Below are 25,569 nucleotides of genomic sequence, written 5' to 3' on the forward strand. Positions count from 1 at the left end.
ACATCCAGGAAATACAGTTACTCTCTGTTCCCTCACACACATGCAATAAGTGCTTATCCAAACAGCACTGACATAAGGCTCTGAAAAAAATCTGCACAGAATGTCAAAAATGATATTTGCTTGCTTATAGCCCCAGTGGAGAAGGGGGAGTCTTGATAAGAAATGTCTGCTCTGGTGTGGCTTGGTTAGAAAATGAAGCAAAGAGTAAACTGTATGAAACAGTTTCGTTAGTTGGATCTTAGCTCCTGGCCAGTGCCAGGTTGTTGTACCTCCACAGATGAGGAATCTGCCTCTACAAAATCATAGTGTATTACTGTATAAACAACATGCTCAAACAGCTTGGTCAAATATTAGGGATTTTCTCCAACAAATACAGCAGGTAAGTCCCTGTTGGGGTCTTATTGCCTAAGCCAAAAATCAAAATTAAGCATGCAGCAGAAAGGAAAAGAGAACCATGTCCCTACTTTTATTTTTAACTCCTTGGAGTGAAAGAGTTCCCCGTCTGTGCCTTTTTTTAAAAAAAAATCGTGTCCCCTCCATGATAAATCATCCTCTTATTTTGCCTGGTTTTTTAGAAAGATGAGAGTTTGACCTGTTCACACACAATTCCTAAAGAGGGTGGCGAGCTCATTTCTTGTGTCTTTCTTGCATGGTCAGAGTGAAGGACTCCAAAAAACAATGCCATTTCTGATCAAAGATAGCCATTTTAATTGCATGATAGACTATTACTGTAAAAATCTTGCTTGAGACTGGAGGCTGCTGCTGCTGCTTTTATGTAATCCTTAGAGGGGGAAAGACAGGTTAGAAAAAAAGAATAGCTTCTCACTGCTAGTAATTGTAGACTGATTCCTTTGGCTTTAGGTTTTAATGTAGGCACAGCATTTATTTTCTTGGCAAACAACTTTCAGTCCACAAGTCTATTCTGCTCATCCTACTCACTGATGTTTCTGACCAAATATTCTTCCAGAAAAATGTTGCAGATTACTCTCTGCAAGGAAGGCGTTATGACAGGAATGGTGGACATTAGGAGCCGTCTCATATATACCACAGACAGCTTCAGTTTCCTCGAAAGAAAATTCTGTGGAGGTTGGTCCTTGAAGAACTTAGTGTGACCTCAGTAGTAAAATGTAAAGCCCATTTCTTTGGCTTGTACATTAGGTCGTTGGCTTGATATAGATCAAGCTCTCTTCCATGTTGTCTGAGAAAACAATGCTTGTTTTTAAGTCCTAGGGCAAGGGAAAAGTAAATATATTTGAAAGATAACATATAATTTCTTTCTTCCTTGCAGTTTCAATGACCTTTGCAGCCTTCCTTTATATTTTTGACTTGTTAGAGTACATCCACAGACCTCTGATTACAGTAGACCATTTAAAATAGCTGAAACATCAGTTTTAAGCAAAACCAATGCCTGTGTTCTGTTTCCTGTGACTGTTTATAAAAGTATTCCGCTGAATCTTTTCAAGTCGTGCCTTTTTGGTTTTTAATTTCTACCGGCAGTCCAAGTCCTGGTGGCAGGTGCAGGGGAGAAGGGGAAGCCTTCTGATGTACTTCGTCCAGTTAACATAGTTACAGTATGTACTTTAATTAAGTACAGGGGGGTTGTGATTAGATGAGATAGAGTGGTTTGATGTTGTTACTATGTACAAACACCTGTATTTCTTTACTGCAACAGTACAGTCTGTCTGCTGCTGCTTTCCACTTGATTCTGGCATTTGCCTTCTGCGTGACTCTTCAAAGCCTGCAGCTATCAAGAGATGTATTTTCCCAGACTTGGAATATAAGGATGTAAAGGTTCAAATGTGACATTTAAATGTTTAAGAAAATTCCCTGCTCATACACAAGACATGGACTTTTAAAAATAACGTGTCCTGTCTGTATCTTGAAGTTTTGTGTTACTTCAGTGACAACATTAAAGTGCTTGGAATTGTTTTGCTTTTTCTCTTCCTGCTTTTTCTGCAGTGCACATATATTGAGATTGAGCAGGTGCCGAAGACTCATGCTGTTGTGCTGAGCAGGCCCTCCTGGCTTTGGGGGGCAGAAATGGGAGCTAACGAGCATGGAGTCTGTGTAGCTAATGAAGCCGTCGTGACCAGAGAACCTGCTTCTGAATCTGAAGCCTTGCTTGGAATGGATCTTGTCAGGTGGGTGGCTTGCCGAGCTTGACCAGCCTTTCAAACACGAAAGGTTGAGATGGTGATGATACTGGGTAACAGCTTTGTAGTGTTGTCATTAGGAGATGTTAAAACAACACAAGCAGGAGACTTGTCTAGGCAGAGCTCTAGACACAGCTGAGTTAACACGTAAAAACACTTGGAATCTAGATTTGGCTCCAAGTATGTACCAGTCTAATGTGGCTTCACTAAATCTGCCTTGTCTACCTACCCTACGGTCTAGCAGTGGCTATTCTGACAGGGTAAGAGAAATTACTAGACTGTTACTAAGGAACTGCTAACTAATTTGTAACATCAGATTGCTGGTGTACCCTACATTCTCCCCCACTTTACGACAGCCTACTTTGACCTAGAAAGCTTATCCTGGGCTTGTAGCCAACTGTAGGCATAAACAAAGTATTATGCCTCACTTCAGCCCATGCATTCCAATGCAAACCATTGCTCTTATTTAAATGCTGGCAAGCAAACTCCTGTAAGTCTGTTCATTGAAGGCTGTCTGTGTAAAAGGCTTGTGCTGCACCGTAAGTCTGAATCTGCATGCTGATTTTATAGTGAAGAGAATTTAAAGGAGGTTTGGGTGGGGGAAGAAAGCTGAAAATGAAAGAATAAAAGATAATGGTGCAAAGTTACTGCAAAGAGAAAGGGAGCAAATGGACTTAATTTAATTGAAGATGGAACAGAACAACAACTGTTTAAATGAATCAGTGTTAGACCCGGTGGCCCTGCTGGAATTTGCCCTAGGATACTTCATGAGCAGGCTGAACCAATTTCAGGCAAATTCTCATTCTTTCTTGAGAAGCAGTGAAAGATGAGAGGTGTTCTGGATGACTGGAAAAGGTTAAATGTTGTGGCTATAAATAGAGTTAAAAAGAGTTGTGTTTATAGACAGCTTAACCTCAGTTCCTGAAGGGGAAGAAACCCACTTAAATATCAAGGAATTGATAAATGTGCAATAATAACTGTTAGTCAAGAAAACTCCTGTCAAACCATTCTACTTTACTCTTGTCAAGAGTTAACAAATTTTATGGATAGAGATTAGGAAATAGATACCTTGACTTTTAAGAGGGCATTAAGATCTTAGAAGGCATTCTCATAAGCAAGCTGGGAAGCATGAGTTAGAATAAATTGTTGTTAGGTGCATAGCTGCCTGAAACTGTAATTGTAAACGTTCTGTAATGATGTCTCTGCAGAAATACAGTGTCTGGTTCCGGCTACCGTAGATCAAGAGGAATATGAGCCAGTTGGAGAAAATGCAGTGGAAATGGGAAATATGATCAGAGATCTATAGAACCTCACCAATAAGAAATTCGTGAGGGAACTGGGGTTATGTTTCTCTCTGGTATTTTCTCTAAACTCTGTATTACTAAAAGAATCTGTGGAGAAGTTGTACCTAGGAGGACTAGTGAGTTGCATCAAGGGAGACCAAATGGACTTGAGGGCTCTTTTGGGAAAATGTGTAGGACAAGCTTTTGTCAAGAAAGAGGGTATGTTAGGTGACTTGCCAAGCTCTACCTCTATTTTTTCCCTCCTACTGCCATCCATTTGAAAGTTGAATAAACCATTGGTTTAGATGCAAAGTTCAGCTTGTTTTGGTCACAGTTATTGCAGTCTCAAAATACTGTTTTAACATTCAAATATATATGTCATCCAGCAGCTCTGGATTTACCCACAACTAGCAAATCAGGAGATACCAAATAAGGAGAAACTGGTCATGAACTACGAGTGACCGTCACCTGTAGATATTATCCTCCCTCTCTTCCTTCTTACCTGCGGAAGAAATTGTTGGTAACTTGAATGCAGAAAGCTCTTCAGGCAAGGAGAACTAGAGATGTGTTGCAGACTATCTGCTGCCTCTTGTTCCAGCCACAGTGATTCTTTCTCTTATTGTGAAACTTGGCCAGTTACAGTAAACTTAACCTGTTTTGGATCACCTCATAGAACAGGGAGCCACCAAGTACAAAATCAATCATATAGGCTGCAATGAAGCAGCTGGCACAAGCTGTGGCTCTTTTTACCCATCTGCATGGATTTATTGGAATAAAAATAAACTGAAGTGTTTTAAGCCTAATTAAGGAATGCACACCTGTACTGGCCTCGTTTTTCTCACACCTATGTATATGCTGGACATCTGCATGCGTCAGATCTTAGCTGAAGGATGAAGACCGACACTGTGTGCACTTATGACTGGCAGCTTGGAAAAGAAACTGAAAGCTTTATACTCTGAAACATGTTCTTAGGAGCAGGCATAAGAGTTGTCAACCCAGGAATGGCATCCAGGTAGTAGAATCAAATTTTGCTTGAAGGCTCAGGCTCCCCTAAGTGTTTGCTTCTACATTCTTTTAAAGTGATTCTTCTTCCACGGAGGAGACTTCCTCTCTTTGAACTCATCTGGTATTGTCACTTTTCAGTTAGAATTTAAAGTCCAGCCAACATAGGCAAAGGCTGTAGGTGTGAGAGCACGTGGTGTTAAACAGGCCAGAGGCATCTTTCAGCAGAATAGTATAATTCTGAAGGCAGCATGTTTTCTTGTTGAAATGGAAAATTGAAAATTCATCCTGCAACCTCATAGGCAAAGCATTTTTTCAATAAAGATCACAAATGGACATCAGTGAAGATGTATTTCAGAAAGTTTGTAGCTTGTTTAGTAACTGGCTGTTGGCATAATGACTGGAAAGCAGTGTGTTACCTAGTGTACTGTTGTGTCTGAGGATTAAGACAGATATCTACGGATTTGTATTATCAGAATTTTCCTCAGATATTCTTCCTAGTGTGGTTTTGGGGGTTTTGGAGGTTTCTTTTTTGAGGCACGGTTGCCTCTATGAAGCACCTGTTTGCTTAGAGAATACACTTACATGAAGACATGGTGTACTGTTTTGCTTATGCTGATACAGTTGGAACAGGACAGCATTATCATACAAAAGGTATGTATGAAGAAATCTGTAAAATACACCTTTATTTTTGCGTTGTCTTAGTTTTTAATCCCTATGTGTTTATATTATTTCTTCATTCTTTTTATTGCTGGTGCAATCACATTCTCAGAGCCAAATAGAGATGCCAATCTTGGTAGGGAGTCAAGAATGCTCTTTAAAATGGTATTAATTTGTTTACTAATTTCTTTCCCTAAGGAAACATCAAAACTGAATGAAGTAGAATGTCATCATCATGTATGCCAGTTACTTCATTTGGAAAGTCTGCATCTGTAATTGATAGGTGAAGTTGAAAAGCTTAAGGTAATGTTTTGACACTGTGATAGCATATTGGAGGTAGTGAGGCAGTGGATTGTACTAAGTCACTGAAATTTTCTTAATGAATAATTCATGGTCTCATCTGGGGATGTAAATACTTAAAATTTTTCTTCTAGCTCACCTTGAAGGGTACTCTGAAATGTGTTAGTAGGAGAGAGATGCTGCAGTTACCCAGGAGGCCGATGCAGAGCTAACTGGCAAGCGCTAAGGTTCTGTGGAGATGAGATGAGTGTTTGTTGTGTAGGATGGGCTGCTTTGTTTTCTTTGGGTTTTGCTGTCCCTTGTTGACTGATAGATAGGAGCACCCAAACAAAACCAGAGCCTTTTTGTTACATGGAAGGAAGTGTAACTTTGGAGCCATTTGCAAAAAAAAAAAAAAATCCAAAAGATATTTATTCAGCCTGAATATCTGCTGTAGTTTTGACAGAGAAAGCTAGACTATAACCATCTCGAAAGGAAAATTTCAGGGAGACGTTATTAAAAGTTTTAGTGTGATGTTATGTTTATTGGTAAGTTTTGATCTAATAATAACCTAATGCTTTTGGTCATAAACTGGAGAGAAGGGAGCAGATTATCACAGAATCTAGTGACTATATGGTCACCAGTGTAGTTGTCAGCCCATTCAATGGAGTTGCTCTTTGGGAATGAACAAGACGTGCTTTTTGGAGAGAGTTTTAAATGATATCTATGGTATATGCTAAGACTGGCATCTCTGTATTGCTCTGAAAAAGCAATTGCACCGGTGGTGAAAAGAATGAATAACATAAATGCATAGGGACTACAAACGGAGAGAACAATACAAGACAAGTTTCAGCTAATACAAGAAACAAGATGAGAGAGAAGGACTTTATAAATGCAAAGAAGGAAGATGATGGGAGAGAAATAGTCACTGTAAGTTAGGACCTACAATTCTAGTTGGCTTTCCTTTGTCACTAAGTGGTAGATAAATGCTGCTGAGGGAGGTGAAAACACTGCTTTTAATAATTCAGCCTAAACCAAGGCTAAGAGTGGCCAGCCATTGAACAAAGGAGGTGCAGCGCAGAAATCAGGTTGAAAAGTATTTAAATCAATAAATTTATATTCCAAGTTATCAGGACCTGATTTGTGTACTGTAGTTTTTCGGGAAGAAACAAAGTAGTGTTTTCTTGTCATGTGATTTGCAGGGAAATGGAAAGGGTTAGCATAGTACTTAAAATTAAAAAGAATAATTTCTTAGACCTGTTCACCAGCCAGAATTACTTTTTCCATAGAGCTATTAGAGAAAGATAAACACAGAGGAAAATATTGAGGTGACATCATGAACAGAGACATTTTGGACTGATCCAGGTAACTCTCCCAAAGGATGGAGGCATGGATATACTGTTGTTTGAAATACTGCGTTTCCTCATTACCAGTAACTGCATTTTGGAGCCAGTGGAAGTGTTTGCAGGTCTGATTTGGACTCTTCTGGTTACTGCTTTTGTTTTTTTTGGTTAGGGACGTAAACTGTCTCAAGGGATTATTTCATCCCACTTACTCAAGGCAGGATACAGTCATTACCCTACAGCTTTGTAAAACCTGTTCTTGTGCTTCAGTTTACTTTTCCCAAAAATACCCTTGCTTCGCTCAAACTCCCTTTTAAAAAGCATGTTCTTTTAGACATATGGTTAGTCTTAGTTCAAACAAAAGCCGTATCTGGTGTTTAATCATTAAACTTTTTTTGGGGAAGCCTCTGCAGGAACACTGAAAAGTGGCTGTGCAGAAATGCGTCTGTTTACAGTGCGCAATATGCATCAAAGGGTAACATATGTCTAGCTTCCATGGCCAGTTAAATATCGGAGCACTGGGAAAGGGAAGTTGTAGAGATTGTAATACTGAGTACTCCTTCCCTTTTTTGATCTCTGGTAATATTAATTTGCAATTTCTCATTCTTCTGTACAGAACTTGCATACAGCTCTTTCTTTAAAAAAACCTTTGCAAATTGGCCTTCACATTTATTCTGTCTGTCTGAAGGGAGTGGGATAAATAGAGCATTGCATGTTTACAGGTTTGCAGTGCAGCTGAGGCCCTTGGTTGGTAATCAGCCTTTTTTTTTTTTTTTTTTTTTTTAGAACTAAGACCCGGCTATATTAGGCTTGAGACTAAACAACCAGTGTAGAAAATAAAGACTTGAAACAAGTTAAATAATTGAATACCTCATCCTGTAATTCCAGCAACTCCTTAAAGCAAGAATTCTTACACGGCATATCTGACACTGGTACACAGATCAGTGCTGATGTTTAAAATTAATAACTTGTGGAGACCTCACTGTTACGTGCCTGTCTGAATATCTGTTTAACCATTTTCTTATAGACTTGGCCTAGAGAGAGGTGCAACAGCTAAGGAAGCATTGGACGTAATAGTTGCTCTGTTGGAAGAGCATGGACAAGGTGGAAATTATTATGAAGATGGAAATTCATGCCATACTTTCCAAAGTGCATTTTTGATTGTGGACAGAAATGAAGCCTGGATACTGGAGACTTCTGGAAAGTACTGGGCAGCAGAAAAAATCACAGGTCAGTTTATCGCTCATAGCAAACCTCTGTTATTATAAATAGCTGTAAATAATTGTCTTGGAAGAATTGGTCTTAAAGTCACTAAGTTTAAACGAGCAATTTATGCAAGTGTTTGACTAAATCATTGATTTTAACCTTCTTCTGTATTTGTACACCTCTTACTTTTTTAAATGCTGATTTGCATTGGCTAATGTTTCTGTGAAGCTGGAGACTTGTTACCTGTATACATAAGCTATGTAATAATCTTCTTGCTTAAATTTTTATCTTTAGGTGTTGTATTTTCCCAGCTTTACTTACCGTTTGGAATGCATCAAGTGTCTTTTTGATCGAATTTATGCCCAAATTGTTACTTAAAACTCTAAAATACTAAGAGGGAAGGAGAAGCATTGATACTTTGAGAAAAGGGCTTTTTTTTTTTTTTTTTTTTTTGAATGGGCTGTTGCTGCTTGCTTTACTCCGATATAGACCCATTATATCCCCGTTTCTTATTTGATAGTGCAAAACAATACTTTTCTGCTCTTAAAACTTGTAGATGGTTTCTTCTTCTATATGTGTGAAGCCAGAGCTGCCAAATTAACTTCTAGATTTCACCGGCTCGGTGGCTGAACGTATTTAAAACTTGGCTGGCAAATATGTGTTGCCTTAATACAATATGATTGTCTAAGGCATATATTTAGTATATTCTCAGTTGATTTTAGGTTTGAAAAGATTCTTATTTTTATAAGGGTAGAGCTTTTTAAAACTTACATTTGAATGAATTAAAAATTCAGATAAAGAGCATTTTTATCATCTGTGCTTTGAGATATGACAGATCCATTCAATTCTCTTCATTTTCCCTTCGCTGAAAGGTAGGAGATAGCAGATATTGGGAGGAGGGAGGCTTAACTTTGTTGAAAATATCAAAGCAAAGAAATAACACCAGGCTGTGTAATGGTGTGTGATGGCCTGTTGTTGGTTCATGCCATGGAACGTGAAGCAGCTTACCTTAGCAGGGATGGTGTTTTCCCAAGCAAACCTTGCATTTTAAGGATACCTACAAGGTGGAGGAAGTCTTCTAGCACAGATACCAGACATAGAGGAGGGGACGCTGGTAATGCTGTCCTGATACACGAATTCTGAAAAGCAGCTGGCTGCTGAGGTTCCTGGGGTTATGTAGTGGCAGCCTGCCTTCTGCTGATCTACCTGGCTGGTATTGGAAGAATCGTGGGGTTTTTTTTGCGTAGCCTTTCTAGCTGCGTCAGCAATAGACAGCCTTCATGTGCTTCTTCCCAGCAAATAAACTGTTGCCTTCATCTGCTGCTTGCAGCTTTTTGAAATGATACTGCAGATCTGTTCTGATTTTTACCAGTGCGTTTCTCTTCAGGAGATCCCTGTGAGCTGCAGATAAGTAGTTTCCGTCTCCTGCAGCCTGCTGAGGCTGCCAGGAGTAAGGGCTGCTGGCTATCTAAGAACTCTGTATTTCATACTTTGTTCAGGGGGTTCTTTTTTGCAACCGTAAGTGTGCCTCTTAAGCTTTCAAATGAATGCACAAATGCTGCTAAAACAGGGAAAATGTGTCATTCTGCAGTGCGAAGGCATTTTTTTTTCCTGACTGTCCTCAGAGGAGTTCTGTTTATAATATCACTACTGCAGTTCTGTAAAGCTTCTAGTGAATATTTATCGAGCAACTCTTTGACGTTAATTTAAGGACAAATGCTTTTACATCCTTCCTATGACTGTTCTTCAGGCTGAGTGGAAAAAATTTACTTGATAAATTTTCATTTTTTGAGGGGGATCAAACCCATGAAATACTATTTTAAGTGAGTTACTAAATGTAATATTTTGAGAGCTTCTAAGGAGTGGCTTGCCTAGTTTGACAAAACCACAAATATTTCTGTCACTCAAGTCAAGAAAATTCCCTGAATATGCTGTTGGAAAGTGTGAATCAGAACAAGCTGTCAGTGACACTAGTATAAGTCAGAACTGAATGACAGTGACTTTTCTGAGACTGATGCACAGAACTTCCTACTGTAAGTTGTTACTCATTATTTAAATTGCATGCATGAGGCATTACAAAAGCAATCAAGCTTTTGTGGAAGGCAGTATTAATAACTTTCACAAATACTGCTTTGGTTCCTATTTAAAAAAAAGATTGTGTCAAATTCCAGAATCTGGTTTTATTTTAGTTTACAGATTTACTTATCAGCTCTTTCTCTGGCTTCCAATGCATTGCTTTATTCTCTCAGAGGAGTATCTCTAGCAGTCACTGTTAGTCATGCTGTAGATATATGGATATAAGCACTGCGCTATTTTTGAGAAAAGCAAATTAAAGAACCCTTTCATATTCTTTGAAGGCTACTTACACTTTCTTTTTACTTCATGCCATTTCAAAATTCAAGATTAAAAACTAAGTTTAATTTAAGCCTATCTTGCTGCTTACAGTAACATTATTTCTCAACTGGGAAGCTTAAAGCAATTGATAAGCTTTTAAAACATTTTCCAAATTAAATTTTCAGTTTTGGGAGGGCAGAGAAAGTTCATTACACTAAATGCAGCTTTGCTGAAAGATATTTTGAAATCAAGTCAGACCTCAAGCTGTGTTGTGGCAGTGGAATATACACTGTTGGAGAAGAGATTAGGTGAGTGCCCTTGGCATTTGGAGACCACTATTACTTCATGGTCAGAACGTGTGAGGTACAGATTGTGAAACCGGTATTCTGACTAAATGCCACTATTAATCACAAGGCAGTGTAAATATCTAAGTAGGGCACGGAGAACTGAGCTCTGCAGCGTGCGTTGACTGGTAATTCCGTGTATGTGTAGTGCTGTCCTGCTAAATGTACATCCTAACCAATGGCTTAATTTATTTCCTAATTGAAATTACATTGACCTTTCAGCTTCTCCCAGAAAAATATTAATGCTCTTTTAATATGTGGCTTTCTCTACAGAGGGGGTGAAATGCATTTGCAATCAGCTTTCATTAACTACAAAAATTGATGCTGAGCATCCTGAACTAAGGAATTACGTGAGAAGTCAAGGCTGGTGGAATGGAGACTCAGACTTCAATTTTTCTGAAGTGTTCTCTCTTGCTGATGACCATTTAGCCTGCTGTTCTGGCAGGGAGAGCCTAGAAAAACAAGGTGGTAAGTGTTGAACCACCTCTCTGTGTGCAGTGGGATTTTTAGTCATTACTGCTTCCTTTTGGGCATTCCATCCACAACTACGTGTGACTGAGAATAACTTTACGTGTAAACTGTGTGGAAAGGCAGAGCAGAAGTGAAGACTGTCCCTAAACTTGCCGCAATTTAGAATGAAGCCCTTAATGTCCCCCTCAGGTTTAAGGTTTTAAAACAGGATTGCAATTATAAAATAATTTTCTTTGGTGGTGTTCTGATGTGCATGATGTGCCACTACCTTTTTGTGCTCTGGTGTAATTATAGTGGCCCTACCTAATACTAAAATAATAGTATTACAAAAAAAGAAAAAAGGCCTCACGTATCAAAACTTGAGTTCAGTGGATTCTATGTTTTGGGAGGTTTGCTTAGGCTTTTGGGGAAGGAATTAAGACTGTCGTTTAAGGAAAAGCGATGCTAGTCAGTTGCAAACTGAAGTTCCTTTTTCATTGTGGAGCAGAACAAAGCTACTGGAACAGACTATGTACCAGTTCCCCTCAGTCAAAGGAAGGGTTTATTTCCAGACCAAAATTTATTAATGACTTCAGTTCACTGCAGCTGGCCAAAAGCGCCCTGAAATTATCAGCCTGCAGCAGTGCATGGCTGACATGCATCTGCTCTTTCATGTGTAAAAAATGGTATGTTATCTTTTTATGAAAAGCCTTGTACTACAGATGTGAATTTACTAGATTGTTAACATTTTCACATGTTGGCAAATGTCAAGGAGAGCGTAGAGGTGAAATATTGCAATGCAGAGTTCCTGCTTAAGGCTATGGGATTACAGGGTGTTTGTGTCTGAGGCAGATGCAGTAACTCTGAAGGACCATAGGTAAAAGATCTTAATAAACCTGGATTATAGTACTAAAAAGCCTGAGGGCCCTTACAGACAGATGGCTGTGGCTGCAGATCCTGCGGACTGCTGGGTCATTCCATGTCTGCTGGTGTATTGAGGCATCCATGCACGAAAGGGTGAGTCATGCAGGGTTTGAGAAGTTGCTGGGGAAGAAGTCCTTCCTACCTGGCAAAGGGGTAATGCAAGAAAACATGGAGATGCTGTGGGGAGCAAGCTGTGATAAGGACACAGGCAGGAATAGAATGAGAACAAGGGGTTCTTGTACATACTGGTTTGGAGAAAAACCTCAGTGTCTAGGTCTGTTGCTGTTAACGCCCTGTGAAGTCAAGATGAGTCCAAATTTTGACTGAGAGCTCATGGAAATAGATGAGAAGTGGGAGATAGGGGTGCTCCCATTCTGCCTGGGCTTGGGTGGAGGTCGCTGCTTAGAGGAAAGTGGGTGGTGTATGTAAGCAGTCTGTTCGTAGTGATTGGTAAAGCAATATTACAGACGTGATGGCCTTCTTCCTGAAAAATATCTTTTTAATGACATTTCTCCCTGCCTAGCAATTGCAATGCCTAATTAATGCTTCTTAATGTTCTCTTTTACTATCTAGGCAAGTTCATTCTGGGTTTATATCGTTTAAATAGCAACCATTAACTGGGATTTGTGATACGCCCATGTTGAGTGTCACTGGTCGTATTAGGCTAAAGCTTGTTCAGGCTAAAATCCTTACCTGGGGTCCAAGCCATAGAACACTCAGGACTGTTTTGTTTTGTTTTTGTTTTTGGTTTTGTTTTTTGAACACACACCCCACCCCACCCCTTCATATAGGTGACGTTTCTGCACAAGCTATGATTGATGTCCTGCGTGACAAGGATAGTGGTGTCTGTGTGGACTCTGAATCTTTCCTTACTACAGCTAGCATAGTGTCTGTTCTGCCTCAGGACCCTAGTTTTCCCTGTGTTCATTACTTCACTGGCACACCAGACCCTTCAAGGTAAGCCACAGCACTGGGGTTCCCTGGGTGCAGAGCAGATGATGGGTTGATAGATACTAAACAAATGCTGCTACCCGAATGTAACCAGAAATAAAATCAATAGTTGTTGGTACGCAATCTGACAGTCCTGTGGTACTGAACTGCATCTCGCTGCAATTCTAAATGGCCAACATGGGGCTGAAAGGCCCCATCTGGTACTTTGCATAAATTCAGAGCTTCTAAGTAAATGCAGTTTAGGGAGGACCCAGGAACTACTACTCAAGCGTAGTTGCCTTCCAGTGGGTTCTTGTTGAGGTATGAGGTTGTGGACCATTTTTGTCACTTCTTTTGGACAGGTGGGTGCAGAACTGAAACAAATAAAGTGTATAACTGGCAAGGAGGGGGTGTGTCCTCTAGGTAGCCCTGTATGACAGCAAAATGCTAACAGAGCAAAACATCTGCAAATCCTAGGTATCCCAAGTACGTTTTTTTTTTTATTGGAGGGACAATTTCCATTTGGTTTAAATGAGGTCTTCTGTAGCTTCAGCCAAGGAGATAAGGGCCATGGGCCAGATCATCAAAGAACTAACGAATTATCTGTGAATTTCAGGTGGATTCTGTTTAAAACCTAAGAAATTAAACCACTTGCAGTTATTCGGGAGGTCTGCCACTTGTGTTGGGGTAGACAGGTCATGGGGAGGAGAAAAGGGTGCCCTTGAACAGCTGACAGTCGTTCCTGTAAGAAGAGTGGTAGTAAGCATGAGGTTCTACCGAGGGCTCTAGACATCTGTGCCAAAGGGACTTTCCACCCACCTTGCATTATGCAACTCAGACTTCCAGGGTTACATATGAAGTGTGAGCTTGCTTACCAAAACTTTTCTTTGACTTGATGCAAATCGTTTGAGACAGAAAGGAGCAAGGCGTCAAATTGTTTTGGTGGGGTTTCTATCCTTTTGAAAGGTGGAGAGACTAGCTGTAAGAAAGAAAAATAATGCAGAGGCCTTTCTTGCGTTACTTTATACTCTAATGCATGTAAAAAGCGCATAATTTTAAGTGCACCTGGTGAGTCACATAAACTTAGTCAGCAAGGCTTTGTGACAGTGACGGAAGGGGTAGTAGCAAGGAACCTGCTGACCGTATGCAGGCAGGGGTTATTCGGCCAGTTCTACAGAAGTCTTGCATCTCTGGCAGCTGCCTCACTGCAGAACGCAGGGTGCTGTTTTGCTGTGCAGCTGGAGGGAAGGCAGGCAGTTTCTCCGTGCACTTGCCAATGCCTGCTCTCAGACTGTCATGAATTAAAGTCCTGGATCGTTGGGGTTTTGCTGTCTCTCTCTTTCTCCCTCTCTGGAATTTAGATCCAAACTGAGTGTTGAAGTAGTTTGAGGAGTGTCACAGTATTGGTAGCTATGTCTCTCCCCTACCCCCCACCCCACCCTGGCCCCTGACATAAAATTCTAAAGTGCTGCTGGTTATATGCCAAATCTTCTGATACTGAGCAAGGTATGTAATCTTTAATCTTCCCTGCTCCACACAAGTGTGTGTTTGGGATTTTAATGAAAATCTGGGAAGAGAAGAAAAGATAGCGTGGTGAACAGAGAAGAAAAAAAATGGTGTGAGGCTGAATGCTGAGATTTCATTAAAAAACTTGGAGAGGAAAATACAGTGCTACTTTTCCAAATAAGTGTCAGAATTAGCATGGAGGAGGCTGTCATGGTTTAACCCCAGCTTGCGACTAAGTACCACACAACTGCTTACTCACTCTCCTCCTCCCAGTGGGATGGGGAGAATTGGAAAAAGGTAAAACCCGTGGGTTGAGCTAAGAACAATTTAATAATTGAAATAAAGTAAAATATAATAACGCCTGTAATGAAAAGGAGAGAGAAATAAAACCCAAGAAAGAAAAGTGATGCACAATACAATTGCTCACCACACACTGACTGATGCCCAGCCGGTCCCCAGGCAGCAATTGGCAGCTCCCAGCCAACTCCCCCCAATTTATAAACTCAGCACAATGTTTTATGGTATGGAATATCCCTTTGGCCAGTTCAGGTCAGCTGTCCTGGCTCTGCTCCCTCACGGCTTCTTGTGCAGCTCTCGCCGGCAGAGCATGCGAAACCGAAAAGTCCTTGACTTCAGAGTAAGCACGACTTAGCAACAACTGAAACATCACTGTGTTATCAGTGTTACTCTCATAGTAAATTCAAAACACAGCGCTGCACCAGCTACTAAGAAGATTATTAAATCTATCCCAGTTGAAACCAGGACAGAGACCAGAGAAGCCTGTGGGTAAAAAGGGATAATAAAGTTTTACAGTAATTGGCAAACCCAATTCTTTTGAAGCACATAGATTTATTTTGCTTGTGACCAGTACCAACTCTCTAAGCTACTCTGTGTCTAGTGTAGATGAATTATCCATGCTGTTCTGTATATATTGTTTTAAAATAGCTTGGTGAACATTTCAATAACGTATATAAAAATCTCTCTTTTTACTGCAAGCAGTAATTCTCATTTCTTTCAGGTCCATATTTAAGCCCTTTATTTTTGTTGATGATGTAAAATTAGTACCAAAAGTACAGTCTCCTTCTTTTGGCAATGATGATCCTGCTAAAAAGATACCTCGATTCCAGGAGAAACCTGATCGCAGGCATGAATTGTACAAGGCACATGAATGGGCTCGATCTCTCCTTGAGAATGATCAGGTAAGAGCTGTGAGACCTGGAATTAAAGAAGTAAATGTAGATTCCTAAATCCGTATACTTCAAATTCACTCACTGGAAAATGTTCTCTGAATATTCTTAGAATCCTTGCAAGTTTATCTTGAAGAATGATGCCCTCTGAAGGACAAACTATTCTGTGTAGGTTTTTTTTTCAGTTATCCTGAGAGTGTTGCTCTGCGCAGTTTCTTTTACAAAGTGAAAAGTCAAGCTGACAAGCTGATTAGCTTGTTCAATCCTTGTTGTGTATGTAGTCGTTTAAAGTGATTATTGAACACTGGATGCTAATGCAACATGGTATCAGAATCACACGATAGGATGATGGCAGGAATGCTGTAATTTAAATTATATGCTGAATTAAGAACTACATAGTTTGAGGGTCTTTTTCTTGAAGGAATAATTTGCACATGACAGTTTTGCAAGTCTCAATTTAATGCATTTCTGTTAACTTGTAAAAATTAACTGAAACTGCCATGCAAGAAGAAAGGACAGTTTCCAATGCCATGCAACAGGTACCTGAGGGCTGAAAACCTTCCAGTCTGAAACCTAATTGGAGTCTTGCTAAGACCGTAACAGCATTTGGACTTAGCCATTAGTGATTAAGGAAACCATGATAATCTTTGCTAGTACAAACTTTATTTAAATGCAGTTTTGGCTAGATGTGATTTTTTTTTTTTAATCCCTTGGAATAGTTCAATTAAAAATCTGTGGCCACTGAGCTAATGCTGACTCAATGTGCAGCTGGCTCCCGTAGCATTGTGACACCAAAAGTTCTGGTAGAAAAGGAAAGGTAGTTTCTAGCCAGGCTTCGTGCTATAACACCTGTCCACCTGAGAACCTAAACCTTCACATAGGTGCTCTACTCCTTCTGCACAAATGCTGGTATAAATCCTGCAAGGGTCAGAACCATCACTCTTTCTAAATGCCTTTTTCCTGGAGTTCCATTTGGAAGGCTGCAAGCAGAACAAACAGCACTTCTCCATTAGAAAAAAAAAAAAACCAAAAACAAACGAGACTTTAAATAACATATGGATAAAACAAAATGACACCACCTTCAGGAGTGAATTTCCTGCCCAGAAACATGAAGAGCAGTAAGTTAGAACGGTGCACAAAGCCTTCCCTGGGATGTGGAGTTACACATCATTTCAGATCTAATCATGATCTTGCAGGTGATGATCTGAGGGGAATACACGTGTACATACCATGATCTGTACAGTCCTTGGGGCTTCCAGTCTTCTCATATAGTTGTTTGTGGGTTTACAGGCTTCAATTGCTTTACTTTTTTATCATGTGTACAAGTCTTATACCATTTTCCTCTATTTTTTTACTCCATCATCCTTCTGTGCTTTAAACTTAGCACCTCCTTCTTTGTTATTTTTCCTAATGCATAAAGTGTCCAGCACTGTTCGTTTTAGCTTTTGACCATCCCAAAAACTATTAACAGAAATTGTTTGTACTGAGAAAGGCTTTCTCATTTTTAAACATACTTCAAAAGATCTCCCAAACACAAGAGAATAGTAAAATGCTTTAATGAGCCTGTTTGCTGGTTAATTGAGTTTGGTTGCTTCATGCCTTCAGGATAAAGGCCAGAAACTGATGAGGATTATGTTAGACCTTGAAAAACAAGGCTTAGAAGCAATGGAAGATATCCTTACTCGTACAGAGGTTCTGGATCCTGCTGAAGTAGTGGATCTTTTCTATGACTGTGTTGACACAGAACTAAAGTTCTTCAAATAAAGTAAGCAAACACTTCAATTCTTTAGATACTGAGTTTCTGGTAGCAGGTATCAGTGAATGTGAAATGTTGGATCCGATTCTGATCCTTCCCCTTGTCTTTTACACTAAGCTAAGGGTGTTCAGAATTGGGTCCAAAGGCACCTTTCTACCTCAGTGCATCTGCTTGGATTGTCTCCCAAGTCCCTTTTCCCTATGCTACCTTTCAGGCAATTTTTTTTTTTTTCAATTTTGCTCTTGCTTGGAATGGATTTTAAACTAATTTTATCTCATTTCAGCTATGGTGGCTGTTGTTAGCCTTTTCACTGGAAGACTGCAAAGTTCTTCAGGCCTTGAAAGAAAGTCTTCACACTGGTGAATTTGCAGGAAAAACATTTATAGAGGAAAAAAAATGTTACTTGCTAGCTGTATCTGGTTAACAAATTGCTTTCCTTTGTCCAATCTTGTGGTGTTCCTGTTTGTGTATGTATATAGTGAAAGGAGGAAGTCACTGACTGGTCCAATTACTGTGTGCATGCTGGCTAATTTAGTACAGAATGTTTAAATGTGTATGTTGGGCAACCAATTAAAGCAAAGATTAACTTCATCAGGCTAACTGCCATATCGTTATTAAAAGCGATGTTTTTTCCTCTGTTGCTCAGGACTAGGCTTGCAGCAAAGCTGACGTGCATTTTTCTCTTTTTGCTAATTCATACAAAGAACGGTAGAGTTGAAATCCCAGTTCTGAGGGGGCAGGAAGGTAAGTCCTGGTTCTTGACCTTGCTGTACTGGCCTTGTATGGGCATATCTGGTTACGGTAACTCAGCCCCTGTCACGATGCTTGTACGAATTCCCAGAATTAGCTCCCCCAGGTTAAGTTTTTGTCTTCACCTGCACCCAGTTTAGGGTAGCTTGTGTTTGTAATGCACCTGGCTGCCGCTTTTGTACCGAGTACTAAAATGCAGAGCCGACCTGGATGCCTAAGGCATCTATACAGAACCTATTGGTTCTCAAGATGCAATTAATAAGGTGCCGTATTTATATACGTTTGGAATTTTTTGAGGGAATAGATGCAGGACATTGATCAGTACCTGGCTATTCTCCATCTTTCTGTCTTTGTACAGCTGAAAAGTTCCTAGTAATCTCAGTGGCATGTGAGCGTACGTGGCTGATGAATCCACTAAGTACCAGTGAGTTACTGGTGGGAGTGGCAATCCAACTGGTTAGGCTTGGAAATGGCTGTCTTGCGCTTCCTTGTATTAAGTGCAGTGCTGCAGCATGCTTCCCTTCCTTGACAGTCCTACAGACAGACCTGCTTTTCGTGTATTTTCTTCTTGTGGAAGTGAGGTAGGGCAAACATTTTAAGAATCAAACCAGTAAACACTGCTTCCTGTGTCGTTAGAAGGTGGTTGTGTTTGGTTTTTTTAACAGGAGGTTCAGACAAGAAACCCATGTCCTTAAGTGGAAGTTAGCATATGGAGTTAAAATCCTTCACTGTTCAGGGAAGGGGAAGGTGAGGAACCTTGGACTTTGGTATTGAGGAAATAAAAGCTCCTTAAAGGCAGCAACACCCCAACTTGAAATGGTAAAGTGTTGTGCATTAGCGAACAGTCATTGCCGTATTGGCACAGTGCATTCTCAGAATTATTTTTTTTTATGAAATTGTTCCATTCAGACTCATTACTTTGGTATTGCCTTATATGACAACTGGCAATTGGACAAGAAAATGTTTGGGCCTTTACACTTACAGAAAACAAGAGTGAAGATATTTTCTCTTATGGCCTACCTAATAATCTTCCCATTCACAATACGCTCCTCCCATGCTCTCTATTGCAAGAACGGCTCCTGTGTCTAGGTGTTCTGAAATTGGAGACAAGGGAAGGAGAAAATAGGCAAGTAAACCCTAAAACTTAGCTTCTCTCTACCTAGCCAGGATAGGGACTGCAAGGAGCACATTTCAGAGGGTGCTGTGCTGGATGAAGCCAGTTGAAAGAGCAGTGTGCTTTGGCCAGCCACCCACAACTGAAGTAAATGGGTTTCCCAAGAAATGCACTTTATGAAGGAAAGGGTACTTTGAATGAAAATACTTCCAATCAGAGTACACGTAACGCACAGGGCTGAACTTCAAAACTGCTCCTGTGAGCTGTTGCTTGCTGAGTGCTTTGTGTCCCAGTAGGAGTAAGTGGATATTTGCGAGCCAGGGGAGAACAGGGATAAAATGATTGCCCCATCCAGAGGGCTAAAATTAGGATATACCGCTTCACATAGCTCTTCTGCACAACTCTGATCTCTAAGCTTTGAGAGTTGGGAGGGAGGCAAGATGAGAGAAGAGGGTGTTCCTGCTAAAAACATATGTCGTGTTTGCCTGTTTTTTAAGAAGAAACCAACATTTGCAGTTATCCGATGCAAATTTATGTCCTTATTTGAAACTGCTTATATGACACAACTAATAAATTGTTTTGAGCACAGCGATCCAGGTAGTAGTTTTCTAATACTATGTTGCTTTTACTTCAGCTGGGCAGTGCATTTTTGAAAAATAATAAAAAAATACTGCGCTACAGCAACGTGTTTGAGTGCAACCACTAGTCCTACCCGTTTGAGAAACCAGAGCACCCCCATGGCCTTAAAGCTTCCAGTGGTCTTGCGCACATCTGTGGTTCAGTGGAAGGACATAGTGGGACTAATGGGACAGCTGCCACTGGGAGGCAGCCAGTGCGATTCTCTCTTATCTCCACGTCATAGCAACCTCAGAAGCTTCAATGGATCTTGAACAACAATCCAGTATATACGGAAATAACATCTCACCGATGCTTGCAAATATGCACAGTCTTTCTGATGCGATCCTCGAAAGATGGTGTTTGTTTCTAAAATACCCCTAATCGTAACAAAAACAGGAGTAAATTTTTTTTCTCCTTTAGATATCTTCTGGAAGGTAGTCTGGCATTAAGTAGTTTTAAAATCGGTATGAAGGTACTTATTACAGAGCAATACACAAGTTCCAGAACAAATGAGAACCAACAGTAAGTCACCTTTAATAGCACTATAACAAAATATTATTCAAAGCAGTATTAAACTTTTCCAGTTGTTTGAGAAGCATGTATATGCTGACCCTGCTTATTAATATATTCATGCATATTTATCAAGTATAAGAATTACAGTAAGTACTGGTCAAAGCATCACTATTTTTTTTTTTTCCTTTTCACGTGACATACAGCAAGGCATCATAATAGGCTGGAAAAAGACTAATGATGCTTTCTTAGTCCTACAGATGAAGAGCTGCTCAGTCTTGCACCACCTCCACACCATGAGCATGTGTGTGGGAGTAGGAGTTGCCCCGTAACTGAACTATTGCAAGAACCAAGAGAAAAGTAGCAATACGTGAAGATGCAGTTACCTGTATTTTCCAAAAGTTTTGTTCAAAGGCATAACCGTGGGGAAAGGTCTTCACCTGTGATCTGAAATGTCATTACAGCTGCAGCTGAGGGGAGTTTATGGCCATTATATAAGGTAATGCTGTAACTGTAAATAGCTTGGCTGTTAGCACCAGGCTCGCCCCAGAACACCACTGCCCTGTTCAAGCTGGTGAATCATAGAATTGCTTCGGTTGGAAAAGACCTTGAAGGTCATCAGTTCCAATGGTTAACCTAAACCGTGTCATTAAGTGCCACACCTACAGGTCTTTAAATACCTCCAGGGATGGTGATTCCACCGCTGCCCTGGGCAGCCAGCCCGCTCCAGTGCTTGACAGCCCTTTCAGGGAAGACATTTTTCTTAATAGCCAACCTAAACCTCCCCCGGTGCAACTTGAGGCTGTTCCCTCTTGTCCTATCTGCTTCTTGCTTGGGAGAAGAGGCTGACACCCTATTTATTGCTAAAACTTCCTTTCAGGTGGCTGTAGAGAGCGATAAGGTCCCCCCTGAGCCTCCTGTTCTCCAGGCTAAACACCCCCAGTTCCCTCAGCTGCTCCTCATGCGCCTTGTGCTCCAGACCCGTCACCAGCTTCGCTGCCCTTCCCTGGACACCTCAGGGTCTGTCTTGCAGTGAGGGGCCCAAACCTGCACACGCTGTTCAAGGGGCGGCCTCACCAGTGCCATACAGGGGGACGGTCGCTGCCCTGGTCCTGCTGGCCACGCTATTTTGGATCCAAGCCAGGATGCTCTTGGCCACCTTGGCACACTGCTGGGCAGCTTTCCGGCCACTCTGCCCCAGGCCTGTAGTGACCCAAGTGCAGGAACCCAGGAAAGCTGTAAGAAGGGGAATCAAAGACTGGTTAAAGTTGGAAGGGATGGCTGGAAGTCATCTGATCCAACCCCCTGGATTAAGCAGGACCACCTACATCCAGCAGCTTTTTAATATCTAAGTAGAGTCAGACTCCACAACGTTCCACTGTGCCAGTGCTTGGTCACTTTTCACAGTGGAAAAGTGTTTCCTGAAGTTCAGACAGAGCCTCCTGTGTTTCATTTTTGTGCCCGTTGCCATTGGTCACGTCACTGGGCGCCACTGAAGAGAGCCTGGCTCCGTCCTCATTGCACCCTCCCTTCAGGGGTTGACACACATCGGTGAGATCCCCCTGAGCCTTCTCTTCTCCAGGCTGAACAGTCCCAGCTCGCAGCCCTGCCTCACAGGGGAGACGCTCCAATCCCTGCACCATCTCAGTGGACCTTTGCTGGACTCCCTCCGGCACGTCCATGGGGAGCCCAGCACTGGACACAGCACCCCACGTGTGGCCTCGCCAGTGCTGAGCCGCGGGGAAGGATCACCTCCCTCAGCCTGCTGACACCACTTCATTAATGCAATGAAATGCACAAGAATAAAGGTAATTCTTGCTGGAAATGGACATCTTATGACCAGAGCTGAACATCTGTGATCCAAAGACCTTAGCCCAGGCTGCATATTAAAAGCAGAAGCTCAAGTCTTGTCCACTGTTCTTACTTTTATCAACTAACTCTATTTGAGGGAGTCCACTTTGTAGACTGCTTGTTCCATTTGGTGTATTTTGGACAATGAAGCCTCACTGTTCACCACGTTACGGGCTAACAACAGTAGCTCTAGTTGCCTGTTTAAAACATCGGTGTTTAACCAGTCATCCAAAGGCCTCCTAATTGCTGGGTAAAAACAATCTGTCACACAAATGGTAAATACCCACTTTGCCAGCTAGAAGAAACAGCACGTGTGCCCTTACATAGGTACCTTCTGGCATGTATATTCACACACTCCCATTTTTTCTTACAGTAGAACAACTGTCTTGTCCTCCAGTTTGGAAAAGTTCTGTCATCTTTGTCGAGTCCGTGACTGCCCAATCCAGCTGGGCTTCTTCAGATCCTGTACGGATCTGTAAGCAGCAGGAGGTAGGCTCAACAGCAGCCACAGCTCCTTGTCATCTCTTTCCCCTTCACGCTTGATGAGAAAAGGATTGTGGGCCCATCTGTTCATGAAAGTGACGTTCTGCTGCAATCTGAGGATAGGCAGGGTAGAAGTAGTGAAGAAACATACAAAGACACTAAAGGTAGCATGTTGGTTTTTGATAGTTCTTTGAAAAATGTCTGAACTGGAGAATTTCCAAAATATTTAAAAATTATGACAGAAGGGGGAAATTAACTACAGGCACACAATGCAAAAAGTATTCTGAGGTAACATCTGTCAGCACGATGAGAATGAGAATTGTTTCAACACTACAGAGAATTTAAATTTTATGCTGCTTTGCTTAAAAACCCCCACCTATATACAATAATTTAAAAGCCTCTACTAACATTCCTGTAGTATGTAGGGCAGTTCAAAAAGTATCGTTTATGTCACTTTTCCAGTTTATAGAAATGTTAACATTGCAGCATTTGCAATTCAAATATAGTCATTATCACCGTAATGGGGACCCCTTCTGTTTTGTATATTATCTTGGTGTTGTTCTTTTTTAATACTAATCCAGAGCACCAGGAGACTCTTCTTATCTCACATGTGTTCTTAACGGAGGATTTTTAGAGGGATCTGTAAATAGACAGGACAGGTTTAATCAGAGGAGGTAGACATATTTTTTTATATGGATTTTGGATGCAGTTCTGCAGCAGGGATGCTGCATTTATCTCCTGCCCTTGAACTGATCCACATATACATATTGCTTATGCTCTGTAGCCCTCCGGTAAAAAGTCTTTGATCAGATCGTACAGCAGATGATTTAGAATGACTAAGGCTGCTGTGAAACGTCATGCAAAGTACCTTGGCATGGAAACAAAAAAATTCATGAAAACATGGAGATAAATAGTTTATCTAATAATATAGAAAAGACTGAGTTTTATGAAAATCAGAGTATGGGCATGAGATCTTTCAGCACCACCTACTACCAGTTTTCAAAGCTGGAGAGGTGAACTTCTGCTCTGCCAACAGTGACCTGGTACCAAGTGTCTCAGTTAAGGTAGAGGCAGAAAAAAAGCAAGGCTCAATCATTCATTACTTTCCTGGCAAGGTTCAGGTACTAAGTCATTCATTGTTATTCAGGTGTGTAAAACACTGTGCATAGGATTTGGATCAAAAGACACAATGGGAGACATGGATCGAGTCACCTTCTTTTGTGATTTCACAAGTTCACGAACAAAAAAGCCACTAGCTGCCTAAGTCTGTTAATGTGACATCACCGTTGTTAACGTCAAGGGCTTCGCAAATTCAGCAGTCTAAAGAACACAGACTGCATGTCAAGCCACATAATTTTATTTTTAGCTACTAAGACTTCAAAGCAATTAAGTGCTTTTCATTGTGTCTTCGGTCCCTGTTAACCACTGTAACAAATCCCATTCCTCTCAGTGCCTCTGCTAACAGCCCAGTTCTTCATGTTAATAGTGGTTTCTGGTCTTTATTTTCAGTCCCTATTTTCAATCCCATTGGGTAATCATCAGATTATCCTATATTTATGCACTTACCTCTAGCTATCTTGCTGGGATATATTTTCTGAAATGGCTTGAATTCATCAGGTGGGGGGAAATCTTCCACAGAATGGAAAGTAAATTTAGATTCAAAGTCATCTGAGAAATTTTAGGGAAATAAACATTAGTTGCTGTTGGAGAGATACTTTAAAAATAAATAAATAAACAAACAATTACCACAAATAGTTTCAATTAAAAATGCTGACTTCCCCACCACCACCACCCCCAGGAATTGATAGTGGCTCAGTCCATATAATCAAATCTTGAGTACTTCTGTGAGCCATCCAGGTTTTCTGCCTTAATTGCAAACACTGCCTGTTACTAACTGAAGTTAAGCTTCTGGCTGCCGTTCCTGTTTTCTGCATCGATACTGGGTTAATGGAGGTATTCCTCAGTGGGCTTCAAGCCATTTAAGTATAAGCAAGAATGAATGGCCATTTCATCAGACCACAAAATCCTTAGCAGTCTTTGCTCTATAGGATTGAAGCTACTAAATGCTCATGAACTAGTTTTAAGAATAGTAATATAAGCACACTACAGCAACTTTTCACAATCCTAAATAATTTTGCAGGTAGTGCATGCTTGTCTTGTCTGCTGGGTGATTCAAAACATTTGTGAAAAAGCCATGATTTTATCTCATTGTATTAAAGGTTGTATAAAAATGTTTCTAATGGGTCTAGTTATAGTACCCTGTTACTGCCATGAGAAAATCTCAAATGAGTTTCTGAGGTCTGAGACACGCACAGGCTTTTGTACTAAAGTTATTAAAGAGACCTAATGTAGGTGATATTACCAATGATGTGCATATTTCCATTTTTCAGTGGTGGGTAGGGGTCATGAGCTGTAGCCCAGGCTGAGGCTCCAGACTTGCTTGTAAGTTCAGTTGTTGGTGATCTTGCTGGTGGCTGCGGAGGTGTGACTAGCTTCCCAGCACCAGTTCCTTGAAAAGAAGCAGCAGACCAGTACATAAACATCATCGTGACTTACCCAACCCGACAGTAAGCTTTGCACAAAAGCGGAGGGAGCGTAGAAGGAATACAGTTTTGGGGGGCAAACACACACATTCACGGCTGCTGTTTGTCAAGCCTGATCATGGATTTATAGCACTAAGTATTAAATTTAGAAGGCTCTGTTGGAGTTGGCTGGGGCTCGCTGTTCTAGAGGAAGTCTGATATTCTAAAGTATGGCTTTGTCCCAGTCTGGAGGGGAAGGCTATCCTTCCATTTTCGCAAGAACAAGAGTTTCTTTAAGGAAAAAAAAAATACGCCCAAACCAACCACACTAGATGGTATATCTGAAAGAAATTAATTTCCTGAT

The 25,569-nt window shown here is 40.8% G+C and overlaps 2 protein-coding genes and 1 long non-coding RNA gene across 5 annotated transcripts in view; 2 read left to right on the top strand and 1 right to left on the bottom strand.

Moving 5' to 3' along the window:
• Positions 1-17,948, top strand: part of SCRN1 (secernin 1) — a 38,097-nt gene extending 20,149 nt beyond the window's left edge. The window contains exons 3-9 of one of the 2 annotated variants that reach the window (XM_080386476.1): positions 1,960-2,141; positions 7,748-7,950; positions 10,878-11,072; positions 12,770-12,935; positions 15,433-15,613; positions 17,207-17,366; positions 17,641-17,948. In XM_080386476.1, the coding sequence (XP_080242602.1) occupies positions 1,960-2,141; positions 7,748-7,950; positions 10,878-11,072; positions 12,770-12,935; positions 15,433-15,613; positions 17,207-17,365 (1,086 nt within the window). In that variant the 3' untranslated portion in view covers position 17,366; positions 17,641-17,948. The remainder of the gene's footprint in view (positions 1-1,959; positions 2,142-7,747; positions 7,951-10,877; positions 11,073-12,769; positions 12,936-15,432; positions 15,614-17,206; positions 17,367-17,640) is intronic. The other variant, XM_080386477.1, reaches the window with a different exon arrangement.
• The window catches only part of LOC308063465, a 68,588-nt gene that overhangs the window by 39,825 nt on the left and 3,194 nt on the right, over positions 1-25,569 (top strand). The window lies entirely within an intron of this gene.
• WIPF3 (WAS/WASL interacting protein family member 3) overlaps positions 18,986-25,569 on the bottom strand; it is a 56,422-nt gene continuing 49,838 nt past the window's right edge. For both annotated transcript variants that reach the window (XM_080386474.1, XM_080386475.1), the window contains 3 exons: positions 25,046-25,192; positions 24,250-24,351; positions 18,986-23,323 (listed from right to left, as the gene is read on the bottom strand). In XM_080386474.1, the coding sequence (XP_080242600.1) occupies positions 23,283-23,323; positions 24,250-24,351; positions 25,046-25,192 (290 nt within the window). In that variant the 3' untranslated portion in view covers positions 18,986-23,282. The remainder of the gene's footprint in view (positions 23,324-24,249; positions 24,352-25,045; positions 25,193-25,569) is intronic.

This window comes from Falco punctatus, assembly GCF_963210335.1.
Source record: "Falco punctatus genome assembly, chromosome: 4".
Taxonomy (NCBI): domain Eukaryota; kingdom Metazoa; phylum Chordata; class Aves; order Falconiformes; family Falconidae; genus Falco; species Falco punctatus.